This window comes from Hipposideros armiger, unplaced genomic scaffold, assembly GCF_001890085.2.
Source record: "Hipposideros armiger isolate ML-2016 unplaced genomic scaffold, ASM189008v1 scaffold_480, whole genome shotgun sequence".
NCBI lineage: Eukaryota > Metazoa > Chordata > Mammalia > Chiroptera > Hipposideridae > Hipposideros > Hipposideros armiger.
The window spans coordinates 995,099-1,011,678 of NW_017731830.1; the positions used below are offsets into that span (position 1 = coordinate 995,099).

At 37.1% G+C, this 16,580-nt stretch overlaps 1 protein-coding gene across 4 annotated transcripts in view; it reads left to right on the forward strand.

Moving 5' to 3' along the window:
* The window catches only part of SMG1 (SMG1 nonsense mediated mRNA decay associated PI3K related kinase), a 92,567-nt gene that overhangs the window by 27,802 nt on the left and 48,185 nt on the right, over positions 1-16,580 (forward strand). For 3 of the 4 annotated variants that reach the window (XM_019666897.1, XM_019666900.1, XM_019666901.1), the window contains 14 exons: positions 747-883; positions 1,869-1,927; positions 2,923-3,136; positions 5,405-5,530; positions 5,928-6,000; positions 7,452-7,549; positions 8,999-9,172; positions 10,928-11,152; positions 12,413-12,514; positions 13,161-13,430; positions 14,957-15,087; positions 15,255-15,416; positions 15,842-15,960; positions 16,444-16,531. In XM_019666897.1, the coding sequence (XP_019522442.1) occupies positions 747-883; positions 1,869-1,927; positions 2,923-3,136; positions 5,405-5,530; positions 5,928-6,000; positions 7,452-7,549; positions 8,999-9,172; positions 10,928-11,152; positions 12,413-12,514; positions 13,161-13,430; positions 14,957-15,087; positions 15,255-15,416; positions 15,842-15,960; positions 16,444-16,531 (1,978 nt within the window). The remainder of the gene's footprint in view (positions 1-746; positions 884-1,868; positions 1,928-2,922; positions 3,137-5,404; positions 5,531-5,927; positions 6,001-7,451; positions 7,550-8,998; positions 9,173-10,927; positions 11,153-12,412; positions 12,515-13,160; positions 13,431-14,956; positions 15,088-15,254; positions 15,417-15,841; positions 15,961-16,443; positions 16,532-16,580) is intronic. The other variant, XM_019666898.1, reaches the window with a different exon arrangement.

Consider the following 16,580-nt stretch of genomic DNA (forward strand, 5'->3'; position numbering starts at 1 on the left):
TTGTCAATTTTCCTGTTATGCCTTTGAGAGAAATGAAACTGTCAGACCCTTTGATGTGGTTTGTTGTTAGTATAACATATGGCTTGTTGTGGTTAATAGGATAAATAGCACAGCTGAAAATTTAAAAAGAAAAACTTAAGTGCATTTTTATTTAGTGCCAAGCATTGTTTAAGCATTCCTGTTTGTACTTGTCATTAGAATGCAAAGGGAAGGAAGGCTCTGATTTGCCCTGATTTGCCCGTTTCTGAGTGGCAGTGTGCCTTTACAAGGTGTAGGTGGTAATGAGACAGGATCTTAATTCACCGAAACTTTGTTCAGGAAAATGATGGTAGCGTGAACAAGAGGCTCCCTCCAGTGGGATACCTAGGTGAGATATAGAAGTAAATAGTCTGGTGGTGACTGTATCCCTAACCCATAGAAGTCTTTTACCTGTACCCATGCTGTTTACTTGGATGTTGAAAACAGGAACAGATTTGAAGAAAATAATTTCTAAGTCTTGATTTCCTCCCTCATCTGGCCCTCTGCAATGAGATGTTTACTTGGGCTTATCTTTTCTAAGGGTCTTACAATGTGTCCAGCCGTCTGCTGGGGCTTGGTGTATAGTGAACAGAAGTGTGATGGGACCTGTATTCATTGAGCTTTAATTGTCCAGTGGACTATGATTTTTGGTGCACTTTAAAATATTTGGGATGTAAGGTTTCTATGCTACTTATACTCAGTGGAGAACAAAATGCTTATATTCACAGAGCGATCGATGTCTTATTCTGATGAGTCTCGACTGTCGAATCTTCTTCGGAGGATCACCCGGGAAGACGACAGAGACCGAAGATTGGCTACTGTAAAGCAGTTGAAGGAATTTATTCAGCAACCAGAAAATAAACTGGTGAGTGTAGAATGTTTGGAAACATCGGTAATTTTTGTGCTTCCATAATACTAGGTAATGCCACCTGGAGTAGTATTTAAGAAGGGAAAAGTTTTGCCTCTAAGGAAACAGAACAGGGGTCCTTATTCCAGGCTAATTTGGCCCGTATGATGCTGATCTAGCATTGAACACCCCTGATGTGTAATTGATCTTCTGTTGTTGGGTCCACATTTGCATCTTCTGTAATAAAGTGCTTTTAACACGTTTATTGTGTTGTCCTTGGAAATTTTTTTTTCTGGTGTTCCAGGACAGAATATCTGTTTTTCATATGTGATATTGGGGTAGGGGGTACATGTTTTGTTCATGGGTAAGTTGGGTCTGGTGTCCAGGCCCAAATAAATGGAAAAACCCTTTAAAGAACCAAGTGTAGGAGCAGATACAAATTTCTCTTCACCAAGCAGTTATCCTAATGTTCAATTAAGAACTTGATATGGAGCATGAGAAAGTTCATTGAGAATGGTCTGGAGAGTCAGATAACATTTGGCTCAAAGCAAGCTTCTCCCCCCCATCCCCAGATTTCACCATGAAAAATTTTAAACTTATAACAAATTGAAAGAATTTTACAGTGAACATTATATGTTTGTGATCTAAATTCTACCGTATTGCTTTATTACATATGCCTCCCTCTTTCCATCCATTAATGCATCTTTTTTTAATGCATTTCAGAGTAAATTAAATAAGACCTTTGAGTTTATTTTTTCATTGATGATCATGGCTCTGTTTTGTATGGCTGAATTTCTTTCATAATCTGAAAGGTTATGAAAGAAATTCATCCATTCAAAACACTCCTGATATATGCTAATTGGTGACTGGGAATAATAAGGAAATTAAGGTGTTGTCCAATTATAATTTGGAGGAGAACACAAGGAAAAAAGTACACAACGTTATTCTTAAAAGTATAGGAATTTGAAGTTTTTATAAATGTGGTTTTTTTTTTTTTTTTAAGGCACTAGTTAAACAATTGGATAATATCTTGGCTGCTGTACATGATGTGCTTAATGAAAGGTAAGTAACTAATAATGGTTAAAATTTAAAAACTTTAAGATAAATTTTTAGAAATTAAAAAAACAATAAGATAAACCCATTGGTTTCATTTATGGACATCTCTTTAACGTTTCACTGAGTTCCCTTGTCACCTTTATCTGTGTGTTAAAATATTTATGTTAATTACCATTGAATACAAATGGAATCCTTGAAAGGGAATACCATTTAAAAAAAAAATTTCAACATGACTAAATTATTGAGCATTGACTTGTAGAATGACAAACTCTTCATGCAGGCATGAATGAATGCGAATTAACATTTGTAAATTAGAGACTTTTGAAACTGCTTAGAGAGTAGAGGTGAAAGGGAGCTTCCTTCTCTGGGCAATAGTGGATTCAAACCATCTAGACCACGTGACTACTGGGGGTTCTCCAAAGGTGTGCAGAGTCACTTCTTCATATGTTGATTCCCAAAGAAATGTAGTGTTGGAAAGCACCCAGAAGTCATCTCTGCAGGTCAAGAACCTTACTGCTTTTTGATGGTTTTATTTTATATAGTTACCTATGGTACTTAAATCAAAATCGTTATCCTTTTAAGTTTATTATATTTAACTATTATAATTTCCTATTCTTATAGTCCCTACATATTGAGCATTACATCGTATATAATAATTTATAGTCTGTTTTATCTGATTATTTGCCTTTTCTGTGAAACATTTAATGTAGCTTGAGATGGAATTTGCAGTCTGAATTTTTGTATTTCTTGGTCTTGCCTTACTGTTTGTAAGTAATTGATTCTGTAAAAGAAAGTCCAGTGTCTAACAGAGGAACTTTTGGGCACTGCAGGATAGAGAGAATAGAGAATATTAAAAGTAATAAAATCTCAGCCTTTTATGTAGTTTGAATAGAAATTTAAAAAAATTTAAGACATTATTATGGAAGATGTGTCATTTTTGTCACCTTTCAAAGCTTACGCCTTTTGTGTGTTGTGTTTTGTTTGTGTTAAAATAAACACAGTAGCAAGTTGCTTCAGGAGTTGAGACAGGAGGGAGCTTGCTGTCTTGGCCTTCTTTGTGCTTCTCTGAGCTACGAGGCGGAGAAGATTTTCAAATGGATTTTTAGCAAATTTAGCTCATCTGCAAAAGATGAAGTTAAACTCCTCTACTTATGTGCCACCTACAAAGCACTAGAGACTGTAGGAGAAAAGAAAGCCTTCTCATCGGTAATGCAGGTAAGAATGGGGGATTGATGGTGAAGAAAATGGTCTGTAACCCGTGTCCTTGGAAGGGAGCTCGAAGAAAGGAAACTTAGACTCGAGGCATTGACTGATAGTAAATGGGATGTAAGTAAAATGCCTCTTTCTGAATTTGAGTAAAGGATGCATATCAATAGTACACTTAAAGTAAGCTAGTCTTGGGCCGGTTAAGTGGCTCAGTTGGTTAAGAGCTCACTCAAGAGGGTGAGCTCTGAGCAACAGGGTCACCGGTTCAATTCCCAGCCTGAGCTGAGCTGCCAACAGGTGGCGGGATGGCATAGCTTTAAAAAACAAACAAACAAACAAAAAACTAGTCTTTTTTCCCCTTGTTTTTTAGAAACTTTCCTTTGAACTTGCTCAGTACTAGAATCACTTGCAGATTTGAAACCAGGAACTCCATAAAGAGAGCCGGATAGGAGGGGGCTTCACATTTTTTGAGGGGGAAAAAACTGAACATCACAATTCACTCTAGACCTTTTTAGGTTTGAAAATATGTCAAAAATTCTTTCCCAAGTGATATAAAATAACTGTGTATAAGTAAATGTCAGCCCTACTTAATTCTGTTCTGCCTCTTTAAAAAATGCATTTTTCCTTGATTATAGAAGTAATGAAAAAAAATTTTGGAAAAGATTCAGAAAATTATTAGTAACTAAACAGCCTAACACCAAATTGGGCTTATCCTGCATGCTGTTTTTCTATTATGAAATTTCCCTAAATGTTTATTTTGATAATTTTCAAATCCACAGAAAAGCAGATGAATCAATACACAATAAATACTCATATCCTTTACCTAGATTTGTCACTTACTAACATTTTGCTAGTTATTTTATCTCTACTCATATACACATACACATACACTTTTTTGTTGAATCATTGGAAAATAAGTTACACATATCATGACAGTTCACCCCGTAATGCTACAACATACGCGTACCTCTCCTAAGAATAAGGCTAGTCTCTATGCAACAATATTATAATCATACCTAAGAAAATCAATTTTATTATATTGTATAATACAATCCACAGTCAGATTTCTGCAGTTACCCCTAAGATGTCTTTTCTATCTTTTGTCTTACCTGACTCAGGATCCCATCAAAATTATACATTGTGTTTAGTGATGTGCCTCTCTTTACTCTCCCAATTAGAACAGCTGTCTGTACCTTTTTGTCCACTTGTTTTGTAAAATGTTCTGCTTTCTGGGTTTTCTGAGTGTTTCTTCCTGATCAGATTTAGGGTAGACATTTTGGTCACCAGTACTTCCTAGTAAGTTCCTACTTACTGTTGCATCACACCAGCAGGCACGTGAGTCCAGGTTGTCTCCCTCTCCAAGGTGGAGAGTTGGTTCAACCATCACCTGGTTGAGGTGATGGCTACCAGACCTTTCCACTCTGAAGGCTTATTTTTTGCCCTTTGTAACTAGTGAGTAATCAGGGCATGACACCATGAGACCTTCTGAATATCCTGTTTTTTAGTAGTATTTTACTCAGTGATTTTAGCAGCCATTCATTTATCTTCTGTGTTTGTATATAGATTATAACATTGGCTGTAGTCAAATAGTGGTTTTCTAATTCTAGCATATCTTCTGTTGGGTTGTCGGAAAAGTCATGACGCATTTTTGCAATGAAAAACAGAAAAACACGTCATGACTTTTCCGACAACTCAATATATTTGTAACATACTTTTGCAAAGGAAAGATTTCCTTTTTTGGAAAAAGTGGTTATTTACCAGCTACAAAATACTGTATCAGTGGTTTGCCATATATGTATTTAAAAAATATATCTGTGTGTAGTGATTGTGTGACCCTGTGTGTCATTCATGAGTTGGGGCCATTCTAACTTAAAGCAGGTACTAATATTTTAAAGCATATACTACAATATTTGTTCTACATTTTGAATTGGAAAGTAATTGTGGTCTAAAGAAATGTTCCTGATCATATCTTACTTTTTGTACTTGAATTTAATCACATCCATGGTATTAAAGACAGCACTTAGGAATCATGTAAACAGATATTACTTAGAGATAATGTTAACAGACATAAAAGAAGAAAAAAACAGTATTTCTTTTCAGCCTAAAATCTTAGTGGAATGAAATGTTTTCAACTTCTTTTGAACTAAAACAATAGAATTTATTTTCTTTGGTGTCATAATCAGATTTAGATATTGTCACTATTAGATAATGAATCTGATTTGCTTGTTTTCTTCCTGTTTTGTTAAATGCTCATGGTTTGTAACTTTTATTTTTTAGCTTGTAATGACCAGCCTGCAGTCCATCCTTGAAAATGTGGATACACCGGAATTACTTTGCAAATGTGTTAAGTGCATTCTTTTGGTAGCTCGATGCTACCCTCATATTTTCAGCACTAATTTTAGGGTGAGTTTCCTGACCCCCTTCTTTTCATATGGGGTGAGGGGTTGATTGTGTGTAGGGGGAACTGGGGACTCAGAAAACAAAGTTGTACTCCTTTGAACATAACCAGTGATGTTTGAGGGCCCAGGATTGAATGGTGCAACAATATTGTGTTTTAAAAAATACTCTCTGTATTTTCTGACACTAATGCCTTCAGATATTTAAAGAAAAATATATCATCAGTGTCATAAACAAAGTTCCATCATACTCCTGCCCTGCCCTCCCCTTTCCTAAGTTAGTATAATAGCAAGTAGGTGGGACATAGATGCTCTTTCTAGGCGCTCCTGCTCTCAGATGGTCCACAGGTGGAATAGCACCAAGGCCTTAGGATGCTCATGCCCTTCTCTTTGTCTCCATCCAGGATACAGTTGATATCTTAGTTGGATGGCATATAGATCACACTCAGAAGCCTGCGCTCACTCAGCAGGTGTCTGGTAAGTGGCCCGGCAGGCAGAGATACTTTGGGAAGGAGCACTGGCCCCTCAGAGACCAGCTGTTAATAATGAAATACAATCCATTTCTTTGACAATGCAAGAAAAATAACTGTTTCCCAGAAATATTTTGGTTAGTATAAATGGACATTACTTGTTAGCTACATTTATCTTTTGAGAAGAAAACTGTACTTTGTATCATATAGGGATAGTCCAGGTACAGATTATACTGTCCTGGTGAGAAATCGGAATGTCTTCAATGAATCATTTGTGGCATGTGCTGCTGGGAGGACATGTTAAGTGGTCATACCTTGAACTGTAGAATGGAAGATCCTAGATACTTGTGACTTGTGATGATGATGATGATGATGATGATTAAAAAACATGGATTAATTTGGAGAATTGTCATAAATGATAAAGAAAAAAATTGCTTTTGAATTAAGTGAATGAGTAGCTCGACTCATTTGGACATTTTAGCTTGTTCTAGGTTCTGTAGCTTCTCTTAGCTTATTTTGTGCAATACGCTTCTGAAAATAAGATACGCAGGTAAGAGTGGTTCAGTGCCATATCCACTGAGGGGACAGTGCATACCTGTGGTGGCTGGGTGTGGCCCTGGAGTAGATAACCCGGCTGGTGGTTGGTAGATTGTGACATGTTAGTCTCAGCCATGTTTATAGTGACAATATGGATATTAAGTCTGCGAAAAAATAAGGACGTGAGATACATATTTTAATTTCTGGAAAACGTCCATTTTGGCAGCATTAAAAGAGACATCGGTTAACCATGGTCGGCGTGTTTAAAGTTAGTCGTCCTCTGGTGTTACAGGCATGTTGTAAGAGTCGGCAACTTGAAAGGCCAGCTTTTAAATCAAGGCTTTTAAGTGTGTGTATATATATATATGTATTTATATATATATATATATATATATATATATATATATATATATGTATTTTTTTTTAAAGATTTTTATTGGGGAATTGGGGGATGGGAACAGTGCTGGGGAATTGGGGGAAGGGGAACAGACAAGTTGCTGTTGTTTTGTTCTTCAGTCTAGTTGTGGAGGACGTTGCTTCACTGGCCCAAGTTGGCACCATCATTGCGCTCTTCCCGGGCGAGGCAGATCAGTCTCCGGCTTCTGGACGGCCGCTCACAGTGGCTGCTGGCCGCTTACGCTGGCTGCTGGCTACATACGGTAGCCCATGGCAACCCACTGCAGCAGGGGCTGCAGCCTACGCCATCCACTCACGGCAACCCAGCTCCAGGTTGAGCTGTTATTCAGCATCTTAGCTGTAGAGGCCGATGTCACTTGCGCTCATATGTGGGATCCGAACCAGGGCCTTCTGGCATCCCAAGCCAGCTCTTAAACAACGCGCCACTCAGCTGGCCCTTAAGTATATTTTTAACTTGGATTTTTCTTTTTTCTGCTTGTTGAAAATTTCTTCTGTGATTTGTAGGGTGGTTGCAGAGCCTGGAGCCATTTTGGGTAGCTGATCTGGCATTTTCTACCACTCTTCTTGGTCAGTTTCTAGAGGACATGGAGGCATATGCTGAGGTGAGTATATAGAAAGCTAAGTTATTTCCTAAAATTTCAGCTCAAAACAAAACGAAACAGCAAACATCTTAAATAGTGCTAGATTTATTTTAAAATAATCAGACGACCTGGCATTGAAGGAGAAATTACAAGGCCACTGCAGTATTTTACGTTTTTGTAGGTGTTTTTAAGTTACCAGAATTCCCAGAAAGACTGAAAGAAACATTGAGTATATCTTATTTCTGCAACTAATTTTGCAAAACTTGAAATAATCTTGGTAGCTGGTAGTTTTCTGGAGACATTTTTTGTAGTTTAGTCTTTTTGTTACCAAAAGAATTTTAAAAAGCAAGGTGGATTGTTACTGTATAAAAGCCCCTAAAGACTTTCCTCCTACATGTATTGGGGACCTTGGGTCATGCTTTGGAGGACAAGACTGGGTTTCCACCCACTGTTGCAGCTGTACAGTTCATGGGGCAGCTTTCAGGGTGCTGCTGGAGCCTGTTACTGGTTCTTGGCCCTGTTGTCACGGTTGAAACCTGCCATCTCCTGTCCAGGTCCTTTTGTGTTTCTTCCCTGTCGTGATTCTTACTGGGCGTTAAAGGCTTCCATAAAGATTTACCTTCATTTCTTACACCTCGGCTACCTCCAGCCAACAAGAACTCACTGCTTTTAGCTCTTGCAGGCTGTTTGCTCCCTTTCAGAGAAGAGCCCGAGGTCTTCTGCTTCCACGTGTTTCTTTGCCCTCACACCTGGATTGTCTTTGTTCTTAGCCCACCTTTAAAGCTGACCTGCCTCTCTGAAGCCACCTGTTCTAGTTCGTAGAAACTCTTCCCCTTGGTATCCATAAATCTAATTCTCTCCTGTTATTTTGGGGTTTAATTGTATGTAGATATATATTGTTTCTAGTATCCCAGTTTTTGCTCATCTTCCTTTTGAGTATATCTTATTTCTGCAATTATCGGGTTGTTAAAAAAGTTATGATGTATTTTTTCTATGTTTTTTGTTTCAAAAATGTGTCATGGCTTTTCCGACAACCCAATAGATTATAAATCTGTAAACCACGTCTTATAATTTTTAACCCCCACCCCCGCTTCATGTGCCTAATGTTGGTGTGCAGTGTTTGTTGTGGTGTTGAGTGGCTCCAAGAATACCTGGAATGAGTTTTTAGCAAAAACCGATGCAGGAATGGCAAAGTTTCTGGCTCCATTTATAAGTACGTGTAACTATAGTATGTGTACTAGAGTTAATTTTTTCCCAATACCTATCTGAGTTGGTACAAGAAGATATTTCCTTAATCTACTGAGGTTAAAGTCAGCTTATTTCACTAGAGAAGTGAAATCCACTTTTACTTTTAGATTTATTTCCTTTTCTCATAGGCCATAATTCCTCTTTACAAATAGTAGAAGTCTCTTATACAGTTAAATTGAGCAATGTGCTAGTTAGATAACAATGCTGTGAATTCACATCTAGGACCTCGGCCATGTGGCCTCTGGGGAGTCGGTGGACGAAGACGTGCCTCCTCCGTCAGTGTCATTACCAAAGCTGGCGGCCCTTCTGCGGGTGTTCAGCACTGTGGTGAGGAGCATCGGGGAGCGCTTCAGCCCCATCCGGGGGCCTCCAATCACCGAGGCGTATGTCACAGATGTAAGTGTCGTTAGGAGATTTCAGTGTCATTCCCAAATAAAATTGCTTAGTATTGTAAATGCTTCTCTTCACCTGACACTGTTAGTAACCCTTCGTTTGTTTACCATGTATGGATCTGGCTCCTTAAAAGTCGAGCATCCTGCTGTAGCGCATCTCCTCTTAGTTCTCCCTTTGCCCCCGTGAGTAAAAGGCCAGTCTGAATTTTAAAATATCTATGAACTTCACTCTTAGGAAATCCTTCATAGATCAGTTCATTCTTGTTGTCAAACATACATTAAAAGTCTTATTCTTTTGTTTTTTAATAATTATTTTCTATTAAATCACTGTGTGTCCTTTTAGTTTTTCAACCTATTAAGAATAACACACTATAGAGAAAGCCTCAAAAAGGAATTTTCTATGAGCATAACAGAATGAAACAACTTGGTAGCCTGACATCAAGGAACATAAAGATATAAGGACTGAAAGTGTGTAGTAACCTGAGACAAATTATAAGAGGTAGCTTGATTGCTACACTTGCAGCTTCCGACATCAGCTGCACTGGGTTCCAGTCTGGTGAGGGGGTCGGCGTGATAGACACGAGAAACGAACCCTCCTCATTAGATGCTGCTTGAATAAGAGGGGAGAAATATGTGTGATTCAGTCATAAAAGATTTCATCTCAATGATTACAGTTTTACTGGTAGGACACAACTCTAGCTTTGATGAGCATTTACTTTTATTGAACACATTAGTAGATAAAGTAGGGCATTAATTATATATGCAATTTTTGGTAAGTAAATTGTATATTTGAGCAGAAATGTCACATCTAGATGATAATTAAAAGCAGCAGGTTGATGTTTTAAACCTGATCAAAATGCTTGAGTGTCTTTATTTCATTTTTATTATCACAAAGGTGGTGGCTTGATGGCTGTGCCAGTTTTGAAATAAAGACAGCTAACTCAAATGTAAAATGAAAGGAACATAATCATTTTCCAGGAAAATTATATATTAAATATATTTTTATGAGGTCTTTTAGACCTTTGCCAGAAAGGCCTTTTAGGCCTTTTTACCTGTGTGTATATATAGGTTTAAAAAACCTGTATGTGGTGGTATTGCAGAAATGTTTTAGAAATATCTTTGTGTCAATTCTCTTTTATTTCCCAAGTTATTTTTATTAAAAATTCAGTACATTAATATTGGCTATTATAGTTTAGTGGGGATTTTGGTTGGAAATTATATGCTTTTCATAATCTTCATATTGGTATTATATGCTGTGAATGAGAATACTTTTCTTTCAAAAGAGACCATTAATATGTGAACTTTCAAAAATGAATGGTGACTTGGATATTTAGTTTTAAATATTGATTGCCAAAAGTCCAAGTGCTAGATTACAGAAAGTTATCCTCATGGTAGGTCATTCCCATGCTGTGTAATACTGGTACTGTCCTAAGTTCTGGTGTATTTCATGATAATAAAGACTCTGAGCTTTAGCCATTTAGTGACTTTGGGGGCATAGGAAGTGGGTATAACGGAAATGGAGGGTGACAAATTCCAGCTCACAGTAGTGCTTTAGAAGTTTTTAGGCAAGATCCTTTTTGTGTATTGTGCTAAAGATACCCTTCTTATTATTCACTCTCTGAGAACTGAAATATTAAGAGACTACTGACATGGCAGCCAGTTAATTTTCACTTGAAACAACATTAAATAGAAACTATTTTTTGGCTCTGTGGAAGCATGTGAATTTTTTTAAAAAGCTGCTTGTTTTCCCCATTTGCAGGTTCTGTACAGAGTAATGAGATGCGTGACGGCTGCAAACCAAGTGTTTTTTTCTGAGGCTGTGTTGACAGCTGCTAATGAGTGTGTTGGTGTTTTGCTCGGCAGCTTGGATCCTAGCATGACTATTCACTGTGACATGGTCATTACATACGGATTAGATCAGCTGGACAACTGCCAGACTTGTGGTACAGATTATGTCATCTCAGTCTTGAATTTACTCACATTGGTATGTGAATTCTTTTTTGGTGCTTTTTAGTATGTTGGTTTATTCAGGCACTGAAATTTAAATTATTGTGGAAGAAATTAAGGCCTTGGTAGATTTGGGTTTTTTTTTTTTTTAAATGCATTAGTCTTATTTACATAATCTAGTTTGCTTTTGCTCTAGGATTTATTTTCAGTGTTTGAAAGCTCATTCATTAAGTGTAGAGGTGCTCGTTTTTGTTTTTTTTTTGACAAAACATTCTTCCTGAGACTAGTACTCTTGATAAATACGGCGTAAGAGAAGGTCCTTGATAGCTGTTTTGAAAGGCCCTGTTATGTTTTGTTTCCCATATGAAATTTCTTTTATAGTTTTTATCCTTAACCATAAATATCTCCCCTTCCCTCCACCTTTTATTGGCACCTTTAAGCATTTTTTAAAAGAATAGCCTAGTATAATGACTCCCTCCATACGTAACACTCAGTTTCTATACTTAGGAACATGTGGCCCATGTGACTACCCAGGCCTCTGACTCTCTGCCGCCTCCTTGCTGCCCCTCCATCCCCAACTGCATTATTGTAAAGCAAATTCTAGATGCCTTGCCACTGAACATGTCTGCCAAAGTTGTACCTCCCCATGCTAGTGTAAAAACTGCCCATGTTTAAGTTTAAATACATGTATCCTATTTAGGTATATAACCATTTTTTAGTGTCACAGTGTTAAGGCCTTAAAATATAACTTAGGTATGTATAGGTATATAGTTTTTAAATTAAATGACTCTTTTTCAGAGCAGTTTTTTGGTTTACAGAAAAACTTCAGTAGAAAGTAAGTAGAGTTCTCATATACCCTCTTTACCCCAAGTAGTTTTCCCTATTATAACCTTGCTTTAGTGTGGGACATTTATTCTAATTGATGAGCCAAATTGACACATTGTTAAATAAAATCCATAGTTTACCTGAGGGTTCACTGTCTGTATTGTATATTCTGTGAGTTTTGACAATTGTGTAGTGCCGTTATTACCATTACATGTCGTACAGAACAGTTTTACTGACCTGAAAATCCTGTGTATTCTACCTACTCCTTTCTCCCTCCTTCCCCTCGAGCCCCTGGCAACCACTAGTGTTTTTACTGTCTCCATAGTTTTGTCTTTTCTGGAATGCCATAGTTGGAATCATGCAGCACGTAGCCTTTTCAGATTGGCTTTTTTTGCTTAGCAATGTGCATTTAAGGTTCTTCCATGTCTTCTCATGGATTGATAGCTTATTTCTTCTTACTTTATTCTTTCAGATTGTTGAACAGATCAATACAAAACTGCCATCATCATTTGTAGAAAAACTGTTTATACCATCATCTAAACTGCTGTTTTTGCGTTATCATAAAGAAAAAGAGGTAAGTGATACACTGATGACTTTTGATAACTTAGGTCATTAAAGTGTTTGACTTATGTTACCTACTTAGTGGGCTATGTAAATGAAATTGAGTGAAAAGATAAATATTTGATTTAGAATATAGTGATTATAATAGTTCTGTTAACTTGATATTTGTGGATTATTATACTGTATACCTTGGTGAATGATGTGCCATATATTCTTTTCAGATTTTATTTTTATTAAATTTTTTCAGAAGTACTGTGTATGTTGTAAATAAAACTTCATTGTTAGTTTCTCAACCGACTCTGTGTCTAACCATTATAGACTTTCCAAGTAGATGTACGAAAACTATTCTTAATAAACTGTATGTGTATTTTGATACTGGCTGTTTTTTTAAAAATCGCCTTTTAAGAAATTTCATATTGCCAGTTTTAATGTAGAATTGCCTTTTTTTGTGATAAGTCTTTATAGATGTAAATAAGTTTACTGATATTGTGTAGGTTGGTTTTTTAGAACGTGAGATCTTTAGTGTTCTGTACAGTGAATTTATTAATCTTAAGTTGATTTATATCATCACCATTATGATGATAGTAATTTTTTTCCTGTATATTTGTAGAAGATTTATTTTTCATTTAATTGTCACTCCCCTGAATTCTCTTTTTAAGGTCGTTGCTGTAGCCCATGCTGTTTATCAAGCGGTGCTCAGCCTGAAGAATATTCCTGTTTTGGAGACCGCCTATAAATTAATTTTGGGAGAAATGACTTGTGCCCTAAACAACCTGCTACAAAGCCTGCAGCTTCCCGATGCCTGTTCTGAGCTAAAACATGAGGCTTTTAAGAATCATGTATTCAATGTAGACAATGCAAAGTTTGTAGTTATATTTGACCTCAGTGCCCTGACTACAATTGGAAATGCCAAAAACTCACTAATTGGGGTGAGTGCCTTGCAATTGCCTTGTTTTATCCACACCGAAGCCCCTTTTCGTTGCATATTGATGCATTTCATTGACCGTCACGGCAGAGCATCTGCAGAATCTCTATGGGACACAGGGCTGGAGTTAGGACATGCCTGGATAATGGGAACCGACAGGAGTGCCTTATTGCCTGTTTGCTCTCTCTGTCCTGTGCTTGACAACCCCTGATAAGATTTTTCAATATGTTTCATTTTTTTAGAAAATGTCTTTTATGAATTTCTCCTGTTTACTTTAGCACGCTTATAGAAAATCTGTCACCGTTTTCCTCAGCTCAGATTTGTTTATAGTTCTTTTAATACGCAGTCCCTTCGTCCCCTGGTACTTCTCTCATCTTCACTAAAGTTAGTACTCACGTACTGCCTTACCTATGGCTGCCTGCTTTTCTCTAGGGATTTTCCTGTGTTCTTTCTTTAGAAAAAGAGTAAAGATTTACTTCCTTTAAGAAATTTGAAGTGACCCTGTTTTTGATTTGTAATTATTGGTATAGTTGATGTACGTATTTCTCCTTCCTGTTGGACCTTGCAGGACTGAAAACATTATTTCTAATAAAAACTAATGGCATCTAGCTAAGGGATTGTATTTTCTAAGAGAGAAGGGAGGGAAAAGTCAAGATTTGATGTTTATACTTGCTTGCTGCCTGTATTGTTGATCAGATTGCCCCATTCCTTTCCTCACTGCCAGTTCTGACTTAAATTGGAAGGCTGCAGTGGACTCTTCTCTTCTTTACACTCTTTAAGATTTGAATGTTGAAGAGTTCGTATTGTATACAGATTTGAGGAGGTTTATGTCCTGCACTCTGGAAACGAGGAGAGAGGGTGGAATGGAGTATGTTAGCATTTGAAAGGAAAAGGGAAGGATGAAAAATGATTAAGAGTGGCAGGATGTACATTTTTTCCTCATTGGACAGGGCACTTTGCCCTCTGCAGTGGGGGAACATTGAGGAAATGCAACCTACTGAAGGGTACAGAGGGCTTTGTTTAGGCCAAAGATTAGCAAACTAGCCCACAGGCCAAATCCAGCCCACGGCCCACTTTTTTTTTCTTCTTCTTTTTATTTTAGGAAAACATCTTTACTGAGACATAATTTACATACCATAAAATTTCCATTTAAAATGTACGATATCATGATTTGTAGTATATTCACAGGATGTAACCATCCCCTAACATCCCCTGTTTTTGTAAGGGAAGTTCTGTTGGCACAGCCATTCTCATCCATGTTTGTGGCTGTTTTCTCACTGCAGTGGGAGAGCTGAGGAGTTGGACACTGAGCAGACATGTCCTATGGGCCACAAATCTCAGACATTTACTCTCGTGTCTTCACAAAGAGTGTTTGCCAACCCCTTGTTTAGTGCACTAGATCATTTCCAAATTGAAATGTCATTTTAGTTTTATAAAATGTATAGACATACTGACTTTGAAGGATAAGCTTTGTACACTCGCGTTTGTCTTGGAGGATCCAAACATGTGCTTTCTTTTGTATGTCATCAGATGTGGGCGCTGTCTCCAACTGTCTTTGCACTCCTGAGTAGGAACCTGATGACCGTGCACGGCGACCTGGCAGTCCACTTCCCTGCCATTCAGTATGCAGTGCTTTATACCTTGTACTCTCACTGCACCAGGTACTGTGTTTACCAATATTTCCTAAGGGGGGAAAAATGTTTTTATTTTAACGGGGAAGGTGGGCCCTTTCAAGGACAGATTGAAAAGACTCTTTGTTGTTAACTTTGGAATTGCTGTTTTAAAAAAACATCAGAGATGAAAAGATGATACAACTTTTGTCTTCCAGGCACGACCACTTCATATCTAGTAGCCTTAGTTCTTCATCCCCATCTTTGTTTGATGGAGCTGTGATTAGTACTGTAACTACAGCTACAAAAAAACACTTCTCAATTATATTAAATCTCCTGGGAATCCTGCTTAAGAAAGATAATCTTAACCAGGACACAAGGTAACAGTAATAGTTTCTATGAACACTTCTTAACTTTTATTACTTTGACTTCAGAATTTGATTATAAGCAATGAAAATTATTGAGGTGGGGTAGAGTGACTTTTTCATTATGAAACATTTTAAAATTTTGTTTTATTGTTTAGGATTTCTTGTTCTTTCTCAAAATAATTCTGTACCCCCTCTCCCCCAATGTTCTTTGGAAGAATGTATCTATGGAGATTTTATAAGTTTTCTACTACAATGTATTTTAGTTCAGGAAGGTTTTCTTAAGAGACACACAACTTTTGACAAAGGGATTTTTGTAGTTTCATTGTTTCTTTCTTACCGCTTGAGATATTAAAAAACCCAAAAGAAAACTAAGAAGAATAGATTTTGAAAGTTGATTTTCTTTTTTTTAATATAAAATCAACTATTTTGTGTTTCAGGAAACTGTTAATGACTTGGGCTTTGGAAGTGGCTGTTTTAATGAAGAAGTCAGAAACATACGCACCTTTATTCTCTCTTCCATCTTTCCATAAATTTTGCAAAGGCCTCTTAGCCAACAGTAAGATTCCGTGATTCTTGAATTTTGTTAACACTTAAAAAGGTGTCATTGGTAATGGCAGAAAGAATACCTTTCATGACCTCAAATGTATAATCCCCATCTTAATGACAGATGCATATAATCTTAATTTTTTTCATTCTTAGTAATATGAAAAATAAGTAGTTTTAAGTGATTTTCACGTTTTAAAGCTTATGTGAATGTTTATATGTTATATATATATATATATATATATATATATATATATTCTTAAAATTTCCGTCAGAAAAAGGTTTCAGTGCAGACTAGTCACTTTTAAGTGGATTTTACTAAATGTATCATTTTCCCAACCTTACAGCCGGTGAGAATTCCAGGCAGTGGCAGCACCTACTCCAGTGTAGACGCTTACTGTTTGCTGAATGAATGAATGAATGCGTTCAGGAAGTTAAAACATACTGGCATATCAATTCTTTTGGCATGCTGAAAGTATCTTTTTACTTTTCGTAGCTCTTGTGGAAGATGTGAATATCTGTCTGCAGGCATGCAGTAGTCTCCACGCTTTGTCCTTATCCTTGCCTGATGATCTTCTCCAGAGGTATGGACTAAATAAACAGCCTGTCTTTTGACCCAGCCCTAATAACTAA